We start from the raw sequence: 20,286 nt of genomic DNA, 5'->3' as shown, positions 1-20,286 counted from the left end.
TTGCTACAGCTTCACCCCCTTTTTCACATACCAGGAGCACCATGACTCTAGAAGATTTTGAGAAGTCATTGGCAGAGGGGAGAGAGCAGCGACAGGAAAAAAGCGAAGGGCGACATCATCGAGACCGAAATCGTGATCGCGACCGAAGCAAAGAGCGCTCGAGACAGCACCGCCATCGTTCCAGCCACCATCACCGGCGACAGTCCTCCAGATCTCGCGACCGGGACAGCGAGCGAGTACGTGAGTCCCGGCATCGCGACGATGATGGCCACCGGCACAAGCGTTCACGTCGTTCCGACGACCAAGGAGACGAGCGTGGCCATAAACGCCATCACCGGAACTCCAAAGACGAGGGTGAAGGTGTTCCTCTAGTGGTAGTACAAGAGGAGCCCAAAAATATCAAACGGGACGCCTGGATGGAGGCACCCTCAGCTCTCGACGTTGATTATGTTCATCGACCGGATGCGACGCGACAGGAGGAGCCGAAACCAATAATGCTTTCGGCAGACTACGAACTCAAGATCCACGACAAGGAGCTCAACGACCATCTACGTGATCTCAAGGATGGAAGAACGGTCGATGAAATAGAAGATGAGCCTGCCCAGCATGAGGTGGACTATACCATTGGCGATTCGGGGTCACAATGGAGAATGACGAAACTCAAAGGCGTATACAGAGAGGCGGAAGAAAGCGGCAGGGCTATTGACGACATTGCTATCGAGCGTTTTGGCGACCTTCGCTCTTTTGATGACGCTCGGGAGGAGGAAACCGAGCTTGACCGGCGCAACACATATGGCAAGGCCTACGTGGGCAAAGATAAACCTAGTGGGGAGCTGTTCCAGGAAAGGAAACTGCAAAGTGATATCAGAAGAGACCCGCGCGAACATCTTCGTGATCCAGAGCAAGAACTCAACGCTGAAGGCCAAGGCAAGAAAATAGACACCGCGCCTCCTCCGCAGACCAGCCGTCACCTCGATATGACGGCATTGAATCGTCTGAAAGCCCAGATGATGAAGGCAAAGCTCAGAAAAGCACCAGATGCCGCCAATCTTGAGGAACAGTACAATACAGCCGCAGCAGCAATGTCAAACCGCAAGGAATCCGATGTCGTGGTCCTTGATGTTATGCATAACCCGATGCTAGCAGGCGCAAGGAATGAGGTCAAAGCCATTGATACTAAGAGAGGCCGGGAAAGAGGCCAGGTGGAAGCAAATGAAGATATGACCATTGAGGATATGGTGCGAGAAGAGCGCAAAACCCGTGGCCAACCTGGCGGAGAGGGCCGGCGGTTGGCGGATCAAATTGGCCGTGATGCCAAGTTTGAGGTCAGTCCTAGAGTTATATGCGATGACCCATGTTTCCCCTGCTAACCAATATCTAGAACCGTTTGGAATATATGGACGACAATGCGTCCAAGCTAGCCAAAAGAGTCCATCGATCTGAGATTGACCTCAAGAACTCAACGATCAATGACTTCCACAAGATGAACCGGATATTGGACAGCTGCCCCCTTTGTCACAACGAAGACAAGGGCACGCCTCCACTTGCCCCAGTGGTATCCCTCGCGACTAGGGTCTTCCTCACACTTCCTACCGAACCCGAGGTCAGCGAAGGAGGTGCTACCATTGTGCCAACCCAACATCGCACTAATTTGATGGAATGTGATGACGATGAGTGGGAAGAAATCCGCAACTTCATGAAGAGTCTCACGCGTATGTACCACGATCAAGGTCGAGATGTGATATTCTACGAGAATGCAGCCCAGCCAGAGCGCAAGCGACATGCATCCATGGAAGTGGTGCCTTTACCTTACAGTCTAGGAGAGACCTCTCCAGCATTCTTCAAAGAAGCAATTCTCAGTGCAGAGTCGGAATGGTCGCAGCACCGCAAGCTTATCGATACCCTTGCCAAATCAAAGCAAGGGTTAGGCAGGTCTGCCTTCCGCCGAACCCTCGTGAAGGAGATGCCCTACTTCCACGTTTGGTTTGAACTAGACGGTGGCTTGGGCCATATTGTGGAAGACAGCCACCGCTGGCCTCGTGGGGATCTCTTTGCCCGAGAGATCATCGGCGGAATGCTGGATATTGCGCCGGACGTCATCAAACGACAGGGACGCTGGAACCGCGGTGACCGCAGGGTTGAAGGATTCAGAAAGCGCTGGAAGAAGTTTGACTGGACCCGTATTCTCGTTGAAGGATAGTGAGCCTGGAATTGGTCCCTCGGCGCACTGTATTGTACACATGGCCAGACATTTACTTGAACGGTAGCGAGTTTCGTTTTGAAAATTGCAAACGCGAAGTCGCCGAGGTCTCGTACTTTTTCATTCCACACAATATCACACTGGACTAGGATAAAAGCACTACTCATAGCCAACATCTTAGAAACGGGAGAAAACTACCGCAGTCCCTACGATGTACGAACAAAATATCCTCGACCAACGCTCGGCTGCGATACACTCCGAAGCAGCTCAAGACCTTAGAGACGACGGGGTTCCTCACGACTCGGACGATGAGCCCATGGTCTACGAGATTCCCGTAGACTGCGCGGCTTTGTCACGCCAGGAGCGCGACCGCCTCATCGCCGAGGGCGCCAATCCTGCTTCCGTCATCCTCCAAAGCGAACTACATAATCATATCATACGACGAGAGGGCAAGTCTGTTGGCGACTATATGAAGCGTTACTCTGATGATATGAACGCCATGATTCGTCGCGGCGTTTCTATTCTGAATGATCTGCTTACTGCTGATATGGTGCCATCCGGATTCCGAACCGAAGATGGAAGGTTTTTCGATTTGGGCCCGGAATCTGGCGCGACGAAGGGGGAGTATCGAGAATTTGGTCAGTGGCTCTTGGAGGTATCGGATAGCAGGACAGACATATGAGCTGCCGGAGAAGTGGTTGAAGTTTGAGAAGCCAGCGGGGGATTTGAATTATGACAGCGGGGATGGGCCATGATGGTATGTAGAAGACGGGGAACTGCCCGATAAGCGCGGGGCACTTTTTCTCCTTGTCGGTCGATGCTTAGTATAAGAAATGAAATTATGGCTCTTATTAACTTAAATTTGTCTATTTTCTATACCTTGGGATCTAGTGTCTTCGTACTCTCTTGAACAAGTAGCTCAATTGGCGCCTCGATCGGACATCGGCCCTAAGCTTGCTTATCGGTAAGTTCAGACATGTCAAGAGAAGGCGTCGGAATACTTTGACCCGAAGAATTGGAGGGAGAATTTCTTGGAATTGACTCACTGCTCAAATCACTAACTGTCTCGCTTAACACAGAATCATCTACTATCAATAACATCACAATGAGTTCTACCGGCCCCAAGCCTAAGGTTCTACAAGTCGGTAATATCAATCAGTATGTTCACCCCCATTCCTTTGCACCATTGATGTCCGTTCCATGATATTAACATTCTTCAAACCAGTGCGCAGACAGCCTGGAGTGCATTGGGCGAAATGGCAGAGCTAGTTGAATCAGCGGCAACCAACAGAGCTGAGTTCATCCAAGAGTGCAAGGATGGAAAGCTAGATGGAGTTGTTGCGATATACCGAACAATTGGCTCTGTGGTCCAAACAGGGCTTGTAGACGAGGAGCTATTGAATGTGCTACCAAGCTCACTCCGATATATCGCGCACTGTGGTACGTGGAGCTTGAGATGCGAGTACTCAAACGTTTATATGCTGAGATGGAGCCTCTGTAGGAGCCGGATATGACCAAGTGGATGTTCATGCCTGCAGTGCACGCAACCCCGCGGTCCGGGTCTCCAATGTCCCCACTGCAGTGGACGATGCCACTGCTGACGTGAACATGTTCCTCATCCTTGGCGCATTGCGCAACTTCAACACCGGTATGAACGCCCTGCGTGAGGGTAAATGGCGTGGCCAGCCAGCACCTCCTCTCGGCCATGATCCCCAAGGAAAGGTTCTTGGAATTCTCGGAATGGGTGGTATTGGACGTAATTTGAAGAAGAAGGCAGAAGCCTTTGGGATGAAGGTCATCTATCATAATCGCCGCAAGCTCAGTGATGAGATGTCTGCGGGTGCTCAATATGTTTCTTTTGATGAGCTCTTGTCCACCAGTGACGTGGTTAGCTTGAACCTGCCATTGAATGTAAGTGATTCCCATTTTCAAAGGAAAACGAACTATGTTCTGATACTAATTTGCTTGAAGAAAAACACACGCCATATCATCGGCAAAGCCGAGTTCAATAAGATGAAGGACGGCGTGGTAGTTGTCAACACTGCCCGCGGTGCTGTGATGGACGAGGCTGCCCTGGTTGATGCTCTGGATAGTGGTAAAGTGTTCTCAGCTGGGCTCGACGTTTTTGAGGAAGAGCCTCGGATTCATCCTGGGCTGCTCAGTAACCAGAATGTAATGCTGGTTCCCCATATGGGCACTTGGACCAGTGAGGTAAGTTATATATCTTCCCATAAAGATATTATAAAACTGACTTGCCAAAAGACAATGCTCGCAATGGAAGAATGGACAATTGGGAACATCCGTATGGCTCTTGAAGTTGGAAAGCTGAAGAGCCCAGTTCCGGAACAGGCGGACCTTTGAACTGTATTGGGCAGGTTAACTCCGAGGTCATAGCATAGTACATTATATAGGGAAATGACCCTTGATCTTCGAGATCATCCAAGACTAAGCTCTGACTTGACTTGAGCAGTGAGAGAGGTATACTAAAGAAATGAATAGTTAGAGTTCCTGGCTAGGTACTCTGTATAAATAAATATGTCAGTGCTTTTCAACAGACACCGCATCCGGAGTTTATGAATATGTCTCACTTACAGTAGAATTTAGTATTTTTCTTCATCCGATCACTGACATAGTAGTATCAGGAAGATTCAAATAGGAAGATATAGTTAGAGAGCTGTGTAGTTACCTTGTACATTGTAGGTAAAGGGAAGTCCCTATTGGCCAACAAAGTGGGGCCAACTACGTAGGTAGTTTTCTGCCAGGCAATACGATCATAGTCTGAATCAACCCTATCTTATTGCCCAGCACTCCATCATGGCTGAATTCTGGAAATCAGCAGTAAGTGTGTATATTTACCCGTCTACAACCCCGCTAACCATTTCACAGCCGCGCTACTGGTGCAAGCAGTGCAAGGTCTTCATCCGTGACACGCCCTTCGAAAAGACCCAACACGAAGCTAGCCCAAAACATCAAGGCAGCCTCAAGCGCTTCCTGAGACAAATCCACAATGACAATGAACAAAAACAAAGAGACTCACAGCTCGCAAAAGCCGAAGTCGAACGACTGCGAAAGGCCGTCGGTGGCGGGTCCTCCACTGACAAAGACAGTGCGAAAGGAAAGGCACCACCCCCAGCCCCCAAATCCGCAGAGCGGCCTGCTTCCCTAGAGGACCGAAAGAAACAGATAGCACAGCTGGCGGCAATGGGAGTCGCCGTCCCCCAGGAGTTCCGCGCCGATATGGCCATAGCGGGGGATTGGCAGACGACATCAGAGACAGTCATCGAGGTCAAGCAGGGATTAGACGGCCCCACAAAGTCAGTTGGAATACGCAAGCGCAAACTTGAAGGCGAAGAGGAGGGGGATGAGCATGCGCCTGAACCTATTGTCAACAAAGGTTGGGGCTCGAGGATGAGGCAGTACCCCGGTGCACAAGAAGAAGAAGGCCTGGATGACCTGCTTGCATCCACCAAAGATATCAAGAGGACAAAAACCTTCACCCCGAAAGTCGAACTTGATGAGCAGGAGACAGCCACCGAACCCACCGAACCCACCGAACCCACCGCCCCAACCATAAAGACAGAAGATGATCCCACCAAGCCAGAGGCCCAAGAGACGAATGGGCCAGTTACGGTCAAGACTGAAGAGCCCGCTCAATCCTTAGTAGAGCCTGTCATTCAAGAGAAGCCACAGAGGGAAGATGCTGCGCCCGGTGTCGTCTTCAAGAAACGCAAGCCGAAGGCAATGAGGAAATAATCACACCTTGAGAGGATGTGTGTATCCACAAAACTTCCTTGTCATGGCTCAAATTGAGATGCCCATGTGCTTGATCATCTCAACTGCCCGTGGGGCCTTATACATCCGACTCCAATCCGTTGGCCGTGGCCCATGGCCCTGCAAGTCTGCAAGTCTGTAACTGTGTTGCTTCAAGCAAAAGGCACACAATTTTACGGCCTTCTCTGTGCCAAACGATGCCAGAGATGGACCAAATTCTTCGACAAAAGACTTGTGGCAGAATTCCCGCTCCACAGGATGTACACATCGGTCCCATTCATCCAGAGGACCATTTGCAAGCCTAAGCTTACTGCGTTGACAGCCTGTCTTCAAATGAAAACCCCCAATTCATTGGTACACATGCAAATTTGAAGCATGAACCTTTGGTTATGTATCGTTGAATCATGCCATGCCTTTTCCCAGGACAATCTATAGCTTTCACGGATTTCGTCCCTTAATTTTGACTAGAACGGCTGAGTGCAACACTATTAATTCAAGCCTATTAATTGAATTTAAGATAAGACATAATATCGGCAAAATATTCACAAAACTAATAAACCAAGTGTAGATGTAAATAAAGCCAAGTATAAAACCTCGGAATATAGCCATGTTGGGGTAGAAAGCGGTGTTTGCCACTATAATTTTTTTTCCCTTCACAATCAAAGCGGAGAGTTTCAACGCCGGAAAGGAAAGCTCCTTAAGCCTCTCTTTCGCCCTTTGCCTGACCGACGTCCCTCGCATTTGCATAGTCTCCTTGCGATTTGTGTTTCTGTCGATCTAAATATACAAATCTATTTACCTGGTAAGCCTTCGAATTTCGAGCATGTCGTGATCCCCGCAGCCCTGCCAATCCCTCGACATGCGCATCTCGCGCCGGAGCCTCACCCTGTGCGATACCGTGTTCAGTATTCCCATTGCCAAACGAGGTCATTGTGTGCTGGATTCTACCTTGTGATGCTATTACGTGACCCCGTGGCATTGTGAACAGAAGGTTGCATTCGAGGCTGGTCGGCCACTGCGAATGCGACCTACAAAACCTCAATTGACCAGGATATCTGGACATGCCACGAGGTGTCTATATCATCGATATAGAAAAATCCGTACAAATGCACGGTCCTTGCGCTCAGTGCTATGTCCTACGCATGGTTTATTCGCCGATCGGACCTAAAGACGTGGAAAACGGAGGGCCTGCGCTAGCATGGCGCTTCGTTCCTGGCGATACTCATGATCGACACCGAGGACTCTGCCTTTACCGCGCCTTAGCACTCTCCGCTGCAGAGCACTCACGATATTGCTGGTCGAATATTTTGGCTAACGAATGCTGGACCCCGCAGACCATAGGGAATAAATGATTTCTAACTCCCCATCCGTTCGACCTGGTGTGATTTCTTCGCTCCGCCGCAAACCAGACGACCTTTGACCTTGCCTACTCGAATACTCGAATACTCGACCTTTACTCAAGACCTTGTCTTCGAAGCCTACTTGCAAAATACCTACCAGTTTTCCCATCCGATCCATACTTTCATTGGGACTGCGAATTCCAATATGGCGGAGCCGACGGACTCGAGCGCCCCGCCTGGCGAATCCACCAATCCTGCGACCGAACCGAATGCGCCAGCTGTTGAGACAGCACAACCTTTAGCCCAGAATGAGCCGCCCCCAGTGGGAACAAACCAACCCCCAATGGAAACAAGCCAAGAACCGGTAGCGCCGCCAGCACAACCAGCTCAATCAGCACAACCAGCACCGTCAGAAGCGCCGGTCGAACGAACAGCATCAGAGGCGCAACCAATACCAGAAGTGCCACGAACATCAGATGTACCAGCCACACCAGAAGTGCCAACAGAACCAAATTCGTCCACCGCGGGCCCTTCACACGATGCGAACACGTATCAGCCAGAAGAAGTCACCCAGCCAGCACGAGGTCCAGATGTGACTTTACCGTCTGTTGAATCATCACTTCCAGCGATTGATCCATCTCTTCCAGCAATGGACACATCAAATGGCTTTGATGATTCAGAATTGCACTCCTTTGATGCGTTGCCTTCAATAGGTTCATCTGCGCCCCACGATATGTCACTGCCTGCCATTGATACAAGCCTCCCCTCTCTCGACCACTCCTTGCCAGCGATTGGAACCGATGATATCCCAACAATGGATGGCCATGATTTTGGCGACAATAGTCATTTGGATCATCACAATTCGAACGCCGGCATGGCAGACTCTACGGGTGGGCATGACAACGGGGATGTGAATGGTGCATCTGATTATCATGCGACCAATGGTTCGTACCAATATTCGCATAGTCCTGCTCAATCACAACAACCAGGAAGCCAGCAGTCACCGCAAGCGCATACCCACCAGTTTCAGGCACAGCCGCAACACTATCAGCAAAACGACATGTATCACAATTCCGGTTCCCAAGGACAGGTGCCACAGGCACCGATTGGATCGCCGCTCCCAAACAATATGCCTCCAATGGCTTCTATGGGGCAATACATGGCTGGATATCCTTCCAACATGGGGAATGCGCAAATGCGATATCAGCTCCCGGGTGACCCGAACAAGATGTTGTCAGGCAATAGACACAAGAAAGAAGTCAAGCGACGCACAAAAACCGGTTGTTTGACTTGTCGCAAACGAAGAATCAAGGTAAGCGCAAAGTAGTTTTCGCGGGGCGGACTCTCGCTTGTGCCCGCCAGACCCCGCCATTTATTTTGTCCGCTTAAATCCACCTCCCTCTCAATCTCCAACTTTTTTATTTTTCCATTCGGCTTTTTTTTTGGAATATTTGGGATATTTTCAACTTCTAACTCTCTTTTAGTGTGACGAAGCACACCCGGTCTGCAGAAATTGCGTGAAAAGCAAACGTGAATGTTTAGGTTACGATCCTGTGTTTCGGACTCAAGCATCTACACCATCGGCTATCCAACCAGCCCCTAACCCACCACCTTCGCTGGTTGTCAATCCCCAGGGCCCTTCTACTTCATCAACACCTTCATATCCTTCATACCCTTCTGCGCCTCCCGGGTACATGCCCGCGTCGTCTCAGCCATTCGCACCTTCCCTTCACTCCGAATCGCCCACTGCGTCTGCCGACCAACACGATCACGCAGCTTCCATTGATTCTTCTTTGGCTACGGCCCATCCATCCAGTCATACAGAAATGCAGAACGCCGGTGTACAACGTCAACAGGGCCCCGACCCTTCATACAAAGGTGAGTTCATATTATTGGTTTTCTGAATCTCCGCATTGCAGTATTTCGCATGGGTAGCTAACAATCACTCTCCAAAGCCAAAAACCTCTATATCAATGACCTCTTCTCTTTGAGAGGAATCGCCCCTCCTCCTCCCCACCCCGTCGGAGCTCTTCCACCCGGCCGTCTCGAAGAGATCCAGGCAGTTTTCCTGGCCACCTACGCACCTGCAATTGACAAGCTTCTTGAGGTTCGCTGGTATTCAGAGAATGCTCTCTCATTCCTCATGGCCGATTCTCAGCTTATGGCAGATTATTCGGCCTTGATCATCGCGTTCAATGAGTGGGATCTTCAAGACGGTGAAACTCTTGCTCGTCTAGAGAGTTTCGAGGCCTCGATCATCTGGAAAAGCATGTCGTTATGTCGTCAGGTACCGGATGGGGAAACTGGACAACAGGGGCGAGACTGGAATCTCTGTGTGTCTTGCGCCCGATTAAACGTAATCGAGGCATTGCTTACTTGGAACCACCTGGACTCAAACCCGTTGTCGCGGGAGCTGGTCATGGATGCCGCTAATCCCCCGAACACACCAGATCAGTTCCAGAACCGCCAATTGGATTTCTGGGACCAGGTTGGAGAATTCCTCACACTCTACGACAACGAAGCAAGCTCGGCCAAGCAGATCGACGACACTCTGGGTCGGTGTCGACAGTTGCTGGACACATACGAGAACCGTGACATTATCTACTCCATCTCTGTCGCACGTCACTTGGGACAGCGCTGGGCTGACTTCCCCAACAGCCTGCCCAAGGTCGGCTACACCACCGAGAAAGAGGCGGGAACCAGGCTTTTTGTCGCACAGAAGTTCCTCGAAGAAGAAGCCGAGGGCAAGGGCACAACTCAGGTCTACAAGCGAGTTTGCTGTATGGCAGTCCGCTCATGGTGGGTCGCTCGCGGGTAATCCACTCTATTGTGACCAAGATCGCTTCTAAGCGTCTGCAATGCCCTTCATACTCTTTCATTACTCCTTGCATAATGAGTTCCTAACCAAGGGCCATTACACCCTCTCGATCCTGCGTCCTCACGGGGTTTTCATCTTGTTCTTTTGCGGTCGACAAAACAAAAGCATCATGGTCAGGCGTTATGTTTCTTTTGCTCTGAATGATACGATCTCAATCTCTGCCAGTTTACATCTCTTTTCCTTTCTTTTTTTTTTTTTGTTGGGGGCTTAGGGGATTGGCCAATGAGCGAGCAAAGCACTACGGCGTTTTGGCCTTTTCTTCCCCCTAACATGTGGAATCATGATGATTCTACCTGTCTTGTGTACATATAGACCGGATAATGTCTGTCAGTTGAAATCCTTTTGTCGTTCTTTTACGTCTTACTAGGATCTGGTTAACAAGTAAAACATCATTTCACCTGATATACAATCTGATCGGACAATATTAGAAAAGCTAGGCCTTTTATTCAGCTCACTCTAGATGTTTTATACGTTACCTACATAGCCTTAGTCTCACTTCCAAGGTTGGACATGTGCGTAGCCATCGCACCTTCCTATTTATACCTAGGTAGAGTACCTTCCTAAACAGTTAGAACTTGGATTCTGTCAACATCCCCATCTCCTCTCACCTCTTTCCCTCTTCCTCTCTTCCTCTCTTCCTCTTTGTATATATAAATATATATTGGAGATTATATATGTTTTCCCCTTCAAGGTTTCTATGAAACATTTTTTCTGGCATGGCTATACTGCCTTCCAAGCTAAATGGAATGGCCACGCTACATCCAGAATGACTGATGTATGTGTCTTTGCGCATCTACCGAACCACACAGAAGCCTTACTGGATCGATCGCTCGCATCCATCGGTTAGCCGAAGAGCGGGCATAATTATGGCCATAGCCCAGGCTCGGCCGGGAAAAGCTGACATTGGAGACTGTCAAGACATCCATGTTACTCTGGCTCCAGCGTAAAGGCCTGACGACACAGACGTTGGAGCAGATTGACGAGAACGCCGGCTCTCTCACACGGGGATCTCGATGATAAGTATCTTCATTCGTTGCTTTGCAGATCTCCAGTCACCCACACGGCTCGAAGCGCATCTGAAAGCTCCTCCGCTCGAAAAATGCCTGCACAACGGAGACAGTTACACTATCTGTTTGCATTTTCCATTTACTTTCTCTTATCCATACATCTACTATACTCTTTTACCATACCTACCTACGTCCAAACGCTAGTATGGCAAACCTAGTTGTCCACCCGGGCCTTGGGCCAACACAGCACTTCGACAACCCTGCCAATGCAGCAGCCGTGAATCCTGAACTGTTGCGCCATCGTTGTCGGTTAGCTTGGTATGTAAAGCGGCTTCGAAACCGGTACATGTTGGTGACGAGCACGGCGTACAAGGATGCTTCCAAAAGAGAGTTGGCCAGATTCTTAGCCACGTCGCCCACCGACGAACGCGATCTACTTCCCTTCCCTTGGCATGTCGCAGGCCGTCGAGAGCCACAGACCGCAAAATATTTGTACATCGGGCAAGATCAGCGCATTCTGCGACTATCCGCTCAACATGAGGCGCCCCGCTTCATGTTTGGTGACGCGAAATGTGCGCCGACTGGATCATCATGACTGCAGGTGATGATCCAATCGTGGTGGGCGAGATAAAGGTCCCATGGGTAGCCGACCACCAGATCTATAGAACAGACGCTTTTTGGAGCGATGCCGAGAAGAACATCTGGCTCTAGGGCAGATGTTACTGGATTGTCGACGGTACTTGACAATCAGCCGCTGACCCGGGACGAGTATCTACAAAATGTAGCGACCCAGCCTATGTCCTTGAACTCCGATCCCGAGGCGTGGTCCCATCGACAGAGAAGGTACCCACCAGAGACCTACCAGACGAAGTCGAAACCGCTGAATCTACCCTCGTTGCTGAATCTCAGACACTTGATGTTGCGTCAAGGTCGCATTATATCATCCCGTTCCATCACGAAAGCGAACTCCTAGAGCTTGACGGGCGTGAGTTTACCTCCTGGGCCGATACGTATGGGCACTGTCGGGCCTGCCACATCCAACCCGACGATCGCTACGGCCGTGATGTCGACGACACCCCAGAGGACCTGTTTGAATATATTTGATTCTCTGCTTACTGTTTTTACAATTGGGCAAATTCATAGATCAATTCTGTTAACATTCACACATACTACAGATCTTGACCAAATGTTCTAAGCGTAGAATGACTATCATCCCAGAGGACTACCTCATAGAGGCATAATCAAGTATCTCAACCCGAATCCTAACCTCTCCAACTTCACCCTGAAACAAGAACCCAACATCCCTCGTTGAATCAACCAGCTCCACCTCCCTACGCAAAAATCGGCTCTTATCGAGACCATCGGCCATTGCCTCAAGCCCAGAATGAATATCAGGTCGAGCCTCATCCTCGCTATCGTCATCCCATTCAACGACCTCCTCGCCAACTTCTTTCTCCACCGGATCCCACTCATCCGTCTCCCAAACTAGCCGGAACCCAAACGCCGGTAGCCCGAAGAGCCGCGACACCAGTGCCTTGACCTGGTAAGTATCAAACGAGCCAGGGATCTCCTTGACTTGGATATTGGATTCGTCATTTCCGAGTGGCAGACAGAACGCCATCTTGACGAGTCGCGCTGCTACGGACCGCGGATGGATGACTCTCGCATCCGAGGAACCCGATACAACTGCTCTTGTGATAGTCGGCTCGACGTATAGCTCGCACAGCTCGCTATACCGCGGGTGCGTAGCGAGAATGGCGGGTTCTTCTTCCACGGTCGTGGCGGAGAGTTCTTTGCCGATGAGGGATAGGTAGTACATCTCTGCGTTGGAGCGGTCTTGTGGTGAGATGGCGCTGTAGTTCAGGGTCGTGAGGGAGGGTGGGAAGCGAGATAGGGTTAGCATGAAGGCTTCGTCGACGGTCATTGGTTTGGAGGCTTCTGTGACAGATGGTGGGAGGGGTGGTTGGTCGAAGAGGGGGTTTGCGGTGATTCGGAGGGTGGTTAAACCTGGGAAGACCGTCGGGATTGTATTTAGAATGGTCCAGGAGTTGATGTTGTTGCGGGATAGATCGAGGGAGCGGAGAGTTGGCGGGAATTGGAAGTCTGGAGTTGTGTCTGTGGTGTTTTGGTTCGCGGTGCTGATGCTGTTCCCACGAACGGAGAGGTGCTCCAAACTTGGAAGTGCGGCGAGATGTCGAAGAGCTGATATTGAGGTCATCTCATTGTGCTCGAGGGTTAATGTTGTGATAGTGCTAGGAAGTGGACAGGTTATCTCAGAGAGCTGGTTCGCAGATGCTGTGAGAGATGTCAAGTCAGGGAATCGACATGCAATGGCAGCTATCTATGTCCGAAGTTAGTTTTGCTCAAGATTATCTGTAATGGGTGGAGCACATACTTCATCCCAGCTAAGCAGGGTTTCCTCTAAATGTAGCTCAGTGATCCCATTGAAGGCCAGGCCATCCTCCAACGCTTGAAACCGGTTTCCGCTGTTCTCCAGTCAGCTCTACTATTGATGAGATGACCAATGACACTTACTTCAACTTCAGCCGTTTCAAGTGTTTAAGCTGATTGCAAATATCCCAAACATCCCGCCATCGACTCAACAAGCTTCGACTGAGATCAAGTTCCGTGATCTTGGGACAAGTCTCACCAATCTTCTGTACTGCCTCACTATGTGAGATTTGATCCTGGTCGTAGGATGCGAGGACCCCGACAACCCGTAAGCCATCAAGCAAGACAATGCGTAACTCTTGGAGCTCGGCAAGCTGTTTCCGAATTTTGTCAAAGCCAACTTCTTCAACAACCTTGCCGCTGATTTGAATTGCCTTGCCTTGAACCGCTGCTCCACGGTCCAAGGTATTTCTGGTAAGGTTGTTCTCGGATTCAGAAGCATACTTCTCCCGTAGGGCTTCTAGGAAGCTTAAAGGCTGGTCTGAAGGCCTGGAGGGGCGAACAAAAGACCCCGCCGTGGGATGTTTGCTTTTGCCTGAAGCCTGGTTAGCAATAATCCTGTTCTATAAGTGAGATATTCTTACAGGAGAAGTATCTGACGCCTTTATGCTCTCCAGAGTGCTTGCCTCGACTTCCATCGTCCCATTCGACTCCTAACCAATCACCGCTGGTCCCTTGGACAGTGCCCACATAACGAATAGTACATAAGTGACCATCAAACGACCGTCGTTGGCCTACAATTGGGACACTCATAGCGCAAGCCAGACCTAACAGGTCAATTGTTCAAGTGTTTTGGTGAGAGCTACTTTGTGCTGTGATCCATGATATCGCCCAAACAGCCAGCTTATATAATCAACGGGATTTCACCTGGACAGACCTGACGTTGATGGCTGAAGACCAGGCACATTCCTTGTGATACTAGACAGAACACCGCATATATAATATGTGAAGCCTCAATACAGCTAGCAATCCTTTTTGGGGGGTTTTCTTACAAAAACAAGCTGATGAAGAGACGTATCCTTGTATACAAAGTAAAGCAGTATCTCTACTAGGAAGGCGGTCGATGCTGATGCTATAGTCAAATACTTTGGAGGTCCCAATTATGAGTTCCTTAGATTGGGAAACAAAAGCTAAGACGGTATTTTAATGACTGATTAACCTTGGAACCATAACTAGATAATTCTATGATAAAGCATGAAGAGCTAGATATGGACTAAGCACCAAGGCCACAGCCATAGTACTAATTGCGGTAGTTGATGGTTCTATATTAACTACGATAGGAAGGCGGTCTATGCCTGCAGATACCGCCTTCGCAAAACACCTTATCGTAAACTCCACCAACTTTCTTCCAAGTTACAGCGCCGACAAGATGGATTACCAGGTACGTACGCCCTGACCTGGTGCATTGCCATACTCTTTATCTAGAAGCAGACGAAGCTAACACTTTCCCCAGAACCGAGCAGGCTCCAAATTCGGCGGCGGCGGTGTCGCCTCCAAATCCGCCACCAATGCCGACCGACGCGAGCGGCTGCGCAAGCTCGCCATGGAAACAATCGACATCGAAAAAGACCCCTATATCTTCAAGAACCACCTGGGCACATTCGAGTGCCGACTATGCCTGACAGTACACCAGAACGACGGCTCGTACCTCGCCCACACGCAGGGACGCAAGCACCAAACGAACCTCGCCCGGCGAGCGGCGCGCGAGGCGCGCGAAGGCAAGGCCCAGGATGGAACTATGCCCGGCGTTGCAGGAGTGCAGGTCAAGAAGCAGCTGATCAAGATTGGCCGGCCCGGATACAAAATCACCAAGATTTTGGACCCTCTGACACGCCAGCAGGGCTTGCTGTTCCAGCTGCAGTTCCAGGAGATCACGCCTGGTGTTACGCCCCGTGTGCGCTTCATGTCAGCTTTCGAGCAGCAGGTTGAGACGCCCGATAATAAGTACCAGTACTTGGTTGTTGCTGCGGAGCCTTACCAGACTTGTGCGTTTAAGCTGCAGGCTAGGGAAATTGATCGCCGGGATGAACGCTACTGGACTTGGTTCGATGAGGATAGCAAGGAGTTCTGGATTCAGGTTATGTTTAAGACTGAGCGGGAGGAAATCTTCAGTGGTGTGCCTGGTCTAGCGCCCATGCAGGCCTGAAATTTTTGCTGTGATTCCCCTTAAGTTTTCTAATGTGATGCCCCTATTGCTCATTTATCTGTCTTGCTCTGCTTTTCTTCCAGACATGCATCAAAAAATGGCGGGATCAGGAAAGGCGTTTCGGGGTTATTGCTATTTAGTTTTTATCTGATTCTCCAGCGACTCGCTTTCAACATGCCGACCACAGTACTTTGAATGTTTCTTACCTAGGTATAGTCCTGTTATTACTCAGTCATAGCATTGCCCGGCCCTGGAGGTGGACAACTAGTCAAATCATTACTTGCGGCCGAGGCACTAACATGCATTGCACTCGTTGTTTTACGGTCTCAAAGCGCATTCGGCTGTGAATCCGCCGAGCGTATGAAGATCGTGTATGGTGAAAAGAGCGGATACAGTCAGAAAAGACAAGTGCATTTTAAATTTTTTAAGGGTAATATCCTGACTATCCTAAAATCAGCTGGGTCTCCCCGAAGAGACAAATAGTGTGTGTATCGTCTTATGAAGGATGCAAGGCGTTAGATACATATGTATCGACAAGTGAAACCGAAGACGGGTCATGATTTGAAAATAACATCGCGCTGATATGCTCAATGATAATGTGTAACGAGGTGAAAACAAAATCGAGTCTTTTTCTGACCGACAAAAGAAAAAATCATTGAGGGACAAAGGATGCAAGCCCTGCTTGCTTCCATTACCCCCAAGAACCGATCAGTCTCGGGACACAACAAACCTAACTGGTTTGGAAGGCATTGAAGGCCTTATAGGTGTAGCCGATGAATGGCAAACTCATCTCGGCTTCCTGTGAGTCCGGCATGGCACGGGCCTGGGCGCGGTGGATCGCGCTGGTATCCTCCTGGGGAATCTCATCAATGGGGAAGTACGACACATCGATGTTCGAGCTGAGGCGCGGCTCGAAGGGAGCACGGATGCCGCGAAGTTGGTCCCAAACGACACCCCTGAAGAAGGGGTGGTTTTTGATCTGTGTCGCGCCTCCGTGCTGACCACCTTCGCTGCCAATACGGTGATCCGGGTCACACAAGAAACTAGACAATTCAGTTAATGGGTGATCCTTTTAGGTTTTGGATAGACACATAAGAACTTACCTTCGGATCAGCGCCTCAGAGTCACGCGAAAGGACCAGTTCATCAGGGAAGTACAAGCACTCTCTCCAGTTGACGATTTTCCGGTAGGTATCATTCGTGTCTTCAGCACAGAACGGAGGCCAACCCACGAGACATTCGAACATGATAGCACCGACAGACCACCAATCGCAGAGATAAGTGTAGCCTTGGCCGTTGAAAATCTCAGGAGCAATATAATCAGGAGTACCAACAGTCGAATAGGCCATGGCACGACGGGACTTTCGCCAGGTGTTGATTTGACCACGGTTGGATACTGTCAGATTAATGGCATCATTGAAGTATCCAGAATTGCGGTTCCGATCCTTGGAAGTAGAGTTCTTGAGAAGGTTCTGGTAGTAAGCGTTGTCATGGGTTTTCTTGCCTCCGGTTGACAGACCGAAGTCAGTGAGCTTGACGTGTCCACCGCGGTCAAGCAAGATGTTGTCAGGTTTTATATCACTGCCAAAGAAAGATTCATTAGTATGGGATGTCTTTTACGCTGGCATATGCACCTTACTCCTCATTAGAGAGAGAGGGAGAGGAAAAATGCACAGGCCAATGTCCTCGCAATAAAAAACCAAATACCACTTACCGATGAAGGAAACCAAGCTTGTGTACGGCCTCAATGGCCATCACGACCTCAGCCATATAAAACCGTGTGATATCTTCAGAGAAGATCTCGTACTTGATCAACATGGTCATCAAATCACCACCGGGCAAAAACTCCATCAGCAGGTAAAGGTACGCAGCATCCTGGAACGATGCGTGAAGCTTCACAAGCCAAGGATTATCCTTCGAATCCGCCAGAATATCACGCTCGGCACGGACGTGAGCTAATTGATCCTTCTTGAACATTTCGGTCTTGATCAACGACTTGAGGGCGTAAATCTTGCCGTCAGTCTTGCGCTGCACGAGCTTGACCTCACCGAAAGCACCCTTTCCGATAATCTTGATGGTCTGGAAATTCGCCGGTGTCTCCTTTGTGCGCAGGAACCGAAGGAAGTCGGACTCTCTCTTGGCAATCCCGTCGGCATCCTGGCGCTTCTTTTCGACGGGAATACTGGGCTCACGGATTGTCTTGTCAAGTTCCGCCGATCTGTAGGGGCGAACATAATAGGCGTAAGCCACAAGTCCAGAACAAGATTCCAGGGCTTCCATTTGGGACATGGATACTTACCGCATGTTACGGTCACGGGCCCGTTCGATATTCTCGTGGAAGAACACAGTCACCAGCTCCTTTGCTGCCTTGCCTCGCTTGTGCACATTCTCGGAGTACCGATCCGGGAAGCGTTGCAACTCTTCGTTCTCGGGGATTGGACGAGGGCTGCGGGGCACGGGGGGGGATCAAGTGTGATGCTTGGGCCTGTGTTTGAGCGGGGGAGCCACCGGCGGTGCGAGGCCGCTGGGCTGGTGAAGCAGCGCGATTATTGAAAAACCCTGCACGGTTCGCGTTGAGGTCCTGGTTGGAAAATTGCTGGATCAAACCGTTGGTGCCGTCAGGGTAGCCGGGGCGTGCTTGGTAGGCGGGCTGGGGCGATTGCAACGCTTGCTGTTGCGCGTACTGCTGCTGCTGTTGCTGCTGTTGGACATACTGCGGCTGTACCTGTTGGGGTGGGTAATGGTTGGGCATAAAATAACCCGGGGCGTAAGCTGGATTGGAGGGGTCGACGTAGTCCTGGGCCCCCTGAGTCTGATAGATGGGCTGGGGGAAGGCGGAGGGGGTAGTGGGATAGGCGCGGTTATTGGCGTTGTAGTTACGGTCATAGCCGTAATTCATGTTGTTGCGATTGTTATTGTTGGGATCCATCTTGACTCGAACTCCCAAGGGACTTTTCAAGGTAAAGGGGGGAGGGGGAAGAAGGTTGGGAGGGAGAAAGTTGAGGACGAGGGCGGGGAGTTCAAAGAAGCGGTGGCTCAGGAGGCAATCTAGCCCCAGCGTGACTGGTTAACTATTGTTTACATGTTACATGTTCACACCACTACTGCTGACCTGAAACAACTGTGTGTGTTCCAAATGTTTGTGATACTCTTCTTTTTGTCTAATGATTTGCTAAACCAGGCAGCTAAACAGATCGAGGGAGGGAATTACTGGTGTGCTAATGGACTAATATCGATATTTTGTAAGGTGAGAACTGATTTTACATGCATATTCTGCACGTACTATCCAGTAGATCACAGATCTCCGGGCCAGCCCTCGAAGATCACTGGAATCCAGAGTATTGTGTACGGAGTAGCTAGCGGTTTTCTGCAACTTCCAGGCTTCCTCTTTCCCATTTCGTCCACGGCTCATGCCGCTTTTACCAGAGCCCCTGAGCGTGATATGGTCACGTGAGTAGCTCAGTCAGCGTAAGTGGTCCCGTGGGGAAACCCAGCCCTACCTGCGGACCAACTCTTGATTTTTGATCTTTCCCAAGGGTGATATTCCATGTGAGAAGCAACTCCTGCCAAACAATTGGTACAAGGCCTGCTTTCCTGACGAAGTCATGACTGTGGTCGATGAACTTCTCAAGTAAAGGGGCGACAACTGCGATGTTCTTAGAGTTGACGGTGTCATCCAGAAGGCAGTCGCTACTTTCAATCTCGTCTCCGCCGGTATGGGAATATGCCGAATATGGGGAGAGTCTGGGCAGCACATCATCGAACAGTTTGGTGACAAAATCGTATACTGGCGTAGAGTTAAGCTTGAGTTGTCCGCAAGGGGGTTCCGAGCAATAATCATGCATGACTGTTGACGGAATGCGGTGATGAGCTCTGGATATGCGAACGCAATGGATGTTGTGTGGCGAGGAATATCTATCTCGATGATAACTTCAATACCACGATAGATTCCGTAGATCTGGATATCTTCAATATCTTGAGGCGCGTAGGATAGTCGGGTCTGACATGCGCCTTTCTGGGATAGCTCTGGTAGTGCGGCGATATCTAAGGGCCAAGGCTTTAAATCGGTCATACGGATGTGGAAATGGTTGGATTTATTCCTGGAGAGGGCATCAACGGTCCGGAGGGTGTGCTATTTGGGGTACCAGTTTCTGGAAACGTCCAAGTCCAAGCACGAGGTCTCAAGGCAACATTTTCTGAAGCAAAACGGCTTAAAGCAAATTTCGAATTCTTAACTAAACATCCAGTTCGCGTATAGGCCCAGCACTGGCATCGGATAACCAACCTGGCACTTCTGTAATTCTCAGTCCAATTCGCGTAGCTGTCTGTCCTTCCTCCACTGCTTCAGGTCAAAAGTACCCTCCCGAAGCTCATCCTGTCGGCCATTCCACATGAAAGAAACTCCCTCGATAGTTTTTTCAGTGTTACCGTCATTATTCAGAACGTTAATCAAGCAAGCTCGAAGATGATATTTATCCGTTTCGTAGGCGGCAA

General features: G+C 50.0%; 11 protein-coding genes across 11 annotated transcripts; 7 read left to right on the top strand and 4 right to left on the bottom strand.

Moving 5' to 3' along the window:
• Positions 1-41: 41 nt before the first annotated feature.
• Positions 42-2,200, top strand: N7525_005730 (putative cell cycle control protein (Cwf19); the record flags this gene model as incomplete). The annotated part of the gene is made up of 2 exons (XM_002564483.1): positions 42-1,325; positions 1,382-2,200. 2 exons carry the CDS (start codon positions 42-44, stop codon positions 2,198-2,200), a joined length of 2,103 nt encoding a protein of 700 aa, XP_002564529.1.
• A 211-nt stretch (positions 2,201-2,411) lies between these two features.
• Positions 2,412-2,882, top strand: N7525_005729 (uncharacterized protein; the record flags this gene model as incomplete). The annotated part of the gene is made up of 1 exon (XM_002564484.2): positions 2,412-2,882. One exon carries the CDS (start codon positions 2,412-2,414, stop codon positions 2,880-2,882), a length of 471 nt encoding a protein of 156 aa, XP_002564530.2.
• A 423-nt stretch (positions 2,883-3,305) lies between these two features.
• Positions 3,306-4,561, top strand: N7525_005728 (D-mandelate dehydrogenase-like dehydrogenase; the record flags this gene model as incomplete). Its single annotated transcript, XM_002564485.1, has 5 exons — positions 3,306-3,358; positions 3,426-3,640; positions 3,702-4,111; positions 4,172-4,411; positions 4,463-4,561. The coding sequence occupies 5 exons, from the start codon at positions 3,306-3,308 to the stop codon at positions 4,559-4,561; spliced, it is 1,017 nt and encodes a 338-aa protein (XP_002564531.1).
• Positions 4,562-5,014: 453 nt separating this feature from the next.
• Positions 5,015-5,953, top strand: N7525_005727 (putative formin binding protein; the record flags this gene model as incomplete). The annotated part of the gene is made up of 2 exons (XM_002564486.1): positions 5,015-5,038; positions 5,087-5,953. 2 exons carry the CDS (start codon positions 5,015-5,017, stop codon positions 5,951-5,953), a joined length of 891 nt encoding a protein of 296 aa, XP_002564532.1.
• Positions 5,954-6,668: 715 nt separating this feature from the next.
• On the bottom strand, positions 6,669-6,902 carry N7525_005726 (uncharacterized protein; the record flags this gene model as incomplete). The annotated part of the gene is made up of 2 exons (XM_061213494.1): positions 6,669-6,740; positions 6,771-6,902. 2 exons carry the CDS (start codon positions 6,900-6,902, stop codon positions 6,669-6,671), a joined length of 204 nt encoding a protein of 67 aa, XP_061070515.1.
• Positions 6,903-7,516: 614 nt separating this feature from the next.
• N7525_005725 (putative C6 finger domain protein) lies at positions 7,517-10,129 on the top strand (the record flags this gene model as incomplete). The annotated part of the gene is made up of 3 exons (XM_002564487.1): positions 7,517-8,623; positions 8,796-9,189; positions 9,267-10,129. The coding sequence occupies 3 exons, from the start codon at positions 7,517-7,519 to the stop codon at positions 10,127-10,129; spliced, it is 2,364 nt and encodes a 787-aa protein (XP_002564533.1).
• Positions 10,130-11,401: 1,272 nt separating this feature from the next.
• On the top strand, positions 11,402-12,300 carry N7525_005724 (uncharacterized protein; the record flags this gene model as incomplete). The annotated part of the gene is made up of 2 exons (XM_061213493.1): positions 11,402-11,768; positions 11,948-12,300. The coding sequence occupies 2 exons, from the start codon at positions 11,402-11,404 to the stop codon at positions 12,298-12,300; spliced, it is 720 nt and encodes a 239-aa protein (XP_061070514.1).
• Positions 12,301-12,418: 118 nt separating this feature from the next.
• Positions 12,419-14,400, bottom strand: N7525_005723 (uncharacterized protein; the record flags this gene model as incomplete). Its single annotated transcript, XM_002564488.1, has 4 exons — positions 12,419-13,537; positions 13,592-13,682; positions 13,732-14,182; positions 14,232-14,400. The coding sequence occupies 4 exons, from the start codon at positions 14,398-14,400 to the stop codon at positions 12,419-12,421; spliced, it is 1,830 nt and encodes a 609-aa protein (XP_002564534.1).
• A 616-nt stretch (positions 14,401-15,016) lies between these two features.
• Positions 15,017-15,793, top strand: N7525_005722 (spliceosome assembly protein PRP11; the record flags this gene model as incomplete). The annotated part of the gene is made up of 2 exons (XM_002564489.1): positions 15,017-15,028; positions 15,101-15,793. The coding sequence occupies 2 exons, from the start codon at positions 15,017-15,019 to the stop codon at positions 15,791-15,793; spliced, it is 705 nt and encodes a 234-aa protein (XP_002564535.1).
• A 730-nt stretch (positions 15,794-16,523) lies between these two features.
• N7525_005721 (serine/threonine protein kinase CBK1) lies at positions 16,524-18,721 on the bottom strand (the record flags this gene model as incomplete). Its single annotated transcript, XM_061213492.1, is given in 4 exon segments — positions 16,524-16,592; positions 17,968-18,010; positions 18,092-18,180; positions 18,191-18,721. 4 exon segments carry the CDS (start codon positions 18,719-18,721, stop codon positions 16,524-16,526), a joined length of 732 nt encoding a protein of 243 aa, XP_061070513.1.
• A 517-nt stretch (positions 18,722-19,238) lies between these two features.
• N7525_005720 (uncharacterized protein) lies at positions 19,239-19,637 on the bottom strand (the record flags this gene model as incomplete). Its single annotated transcript, XM_002564491.2, has 1 exon — positions 19,239-19,637. The coding sequence occupies one exon, from the start codon at positions 19,635-19,637 to the stop codon at positions 19,239-19,241; it is 399 nt and encodes a 132-aa protein (XP_002564537.2).
• Between the last annotated feature and the right edge of the window lie 649 nt (positions 19,638-20,286).

Source organism: Penicillium rubens (genome assembly GCF_028828025.1).
Source record: "Penicillium rubens strain IBT 27055 chromosome Unknown utg000002l_segment0_segment0, whole genome shotgun sequence".
In the NCBI taxonomy this organism is placed as follows: domain Eukaryota; kingdom Fungi; phylum Ascomycota; class Eurotiomycetes; order Eurotiales; family Aspergillaceae; genus Penicillium; species Penicillium rubens.
This window is presented reverse-complemented; position numbering and strand designations above follow the sequence as displayed.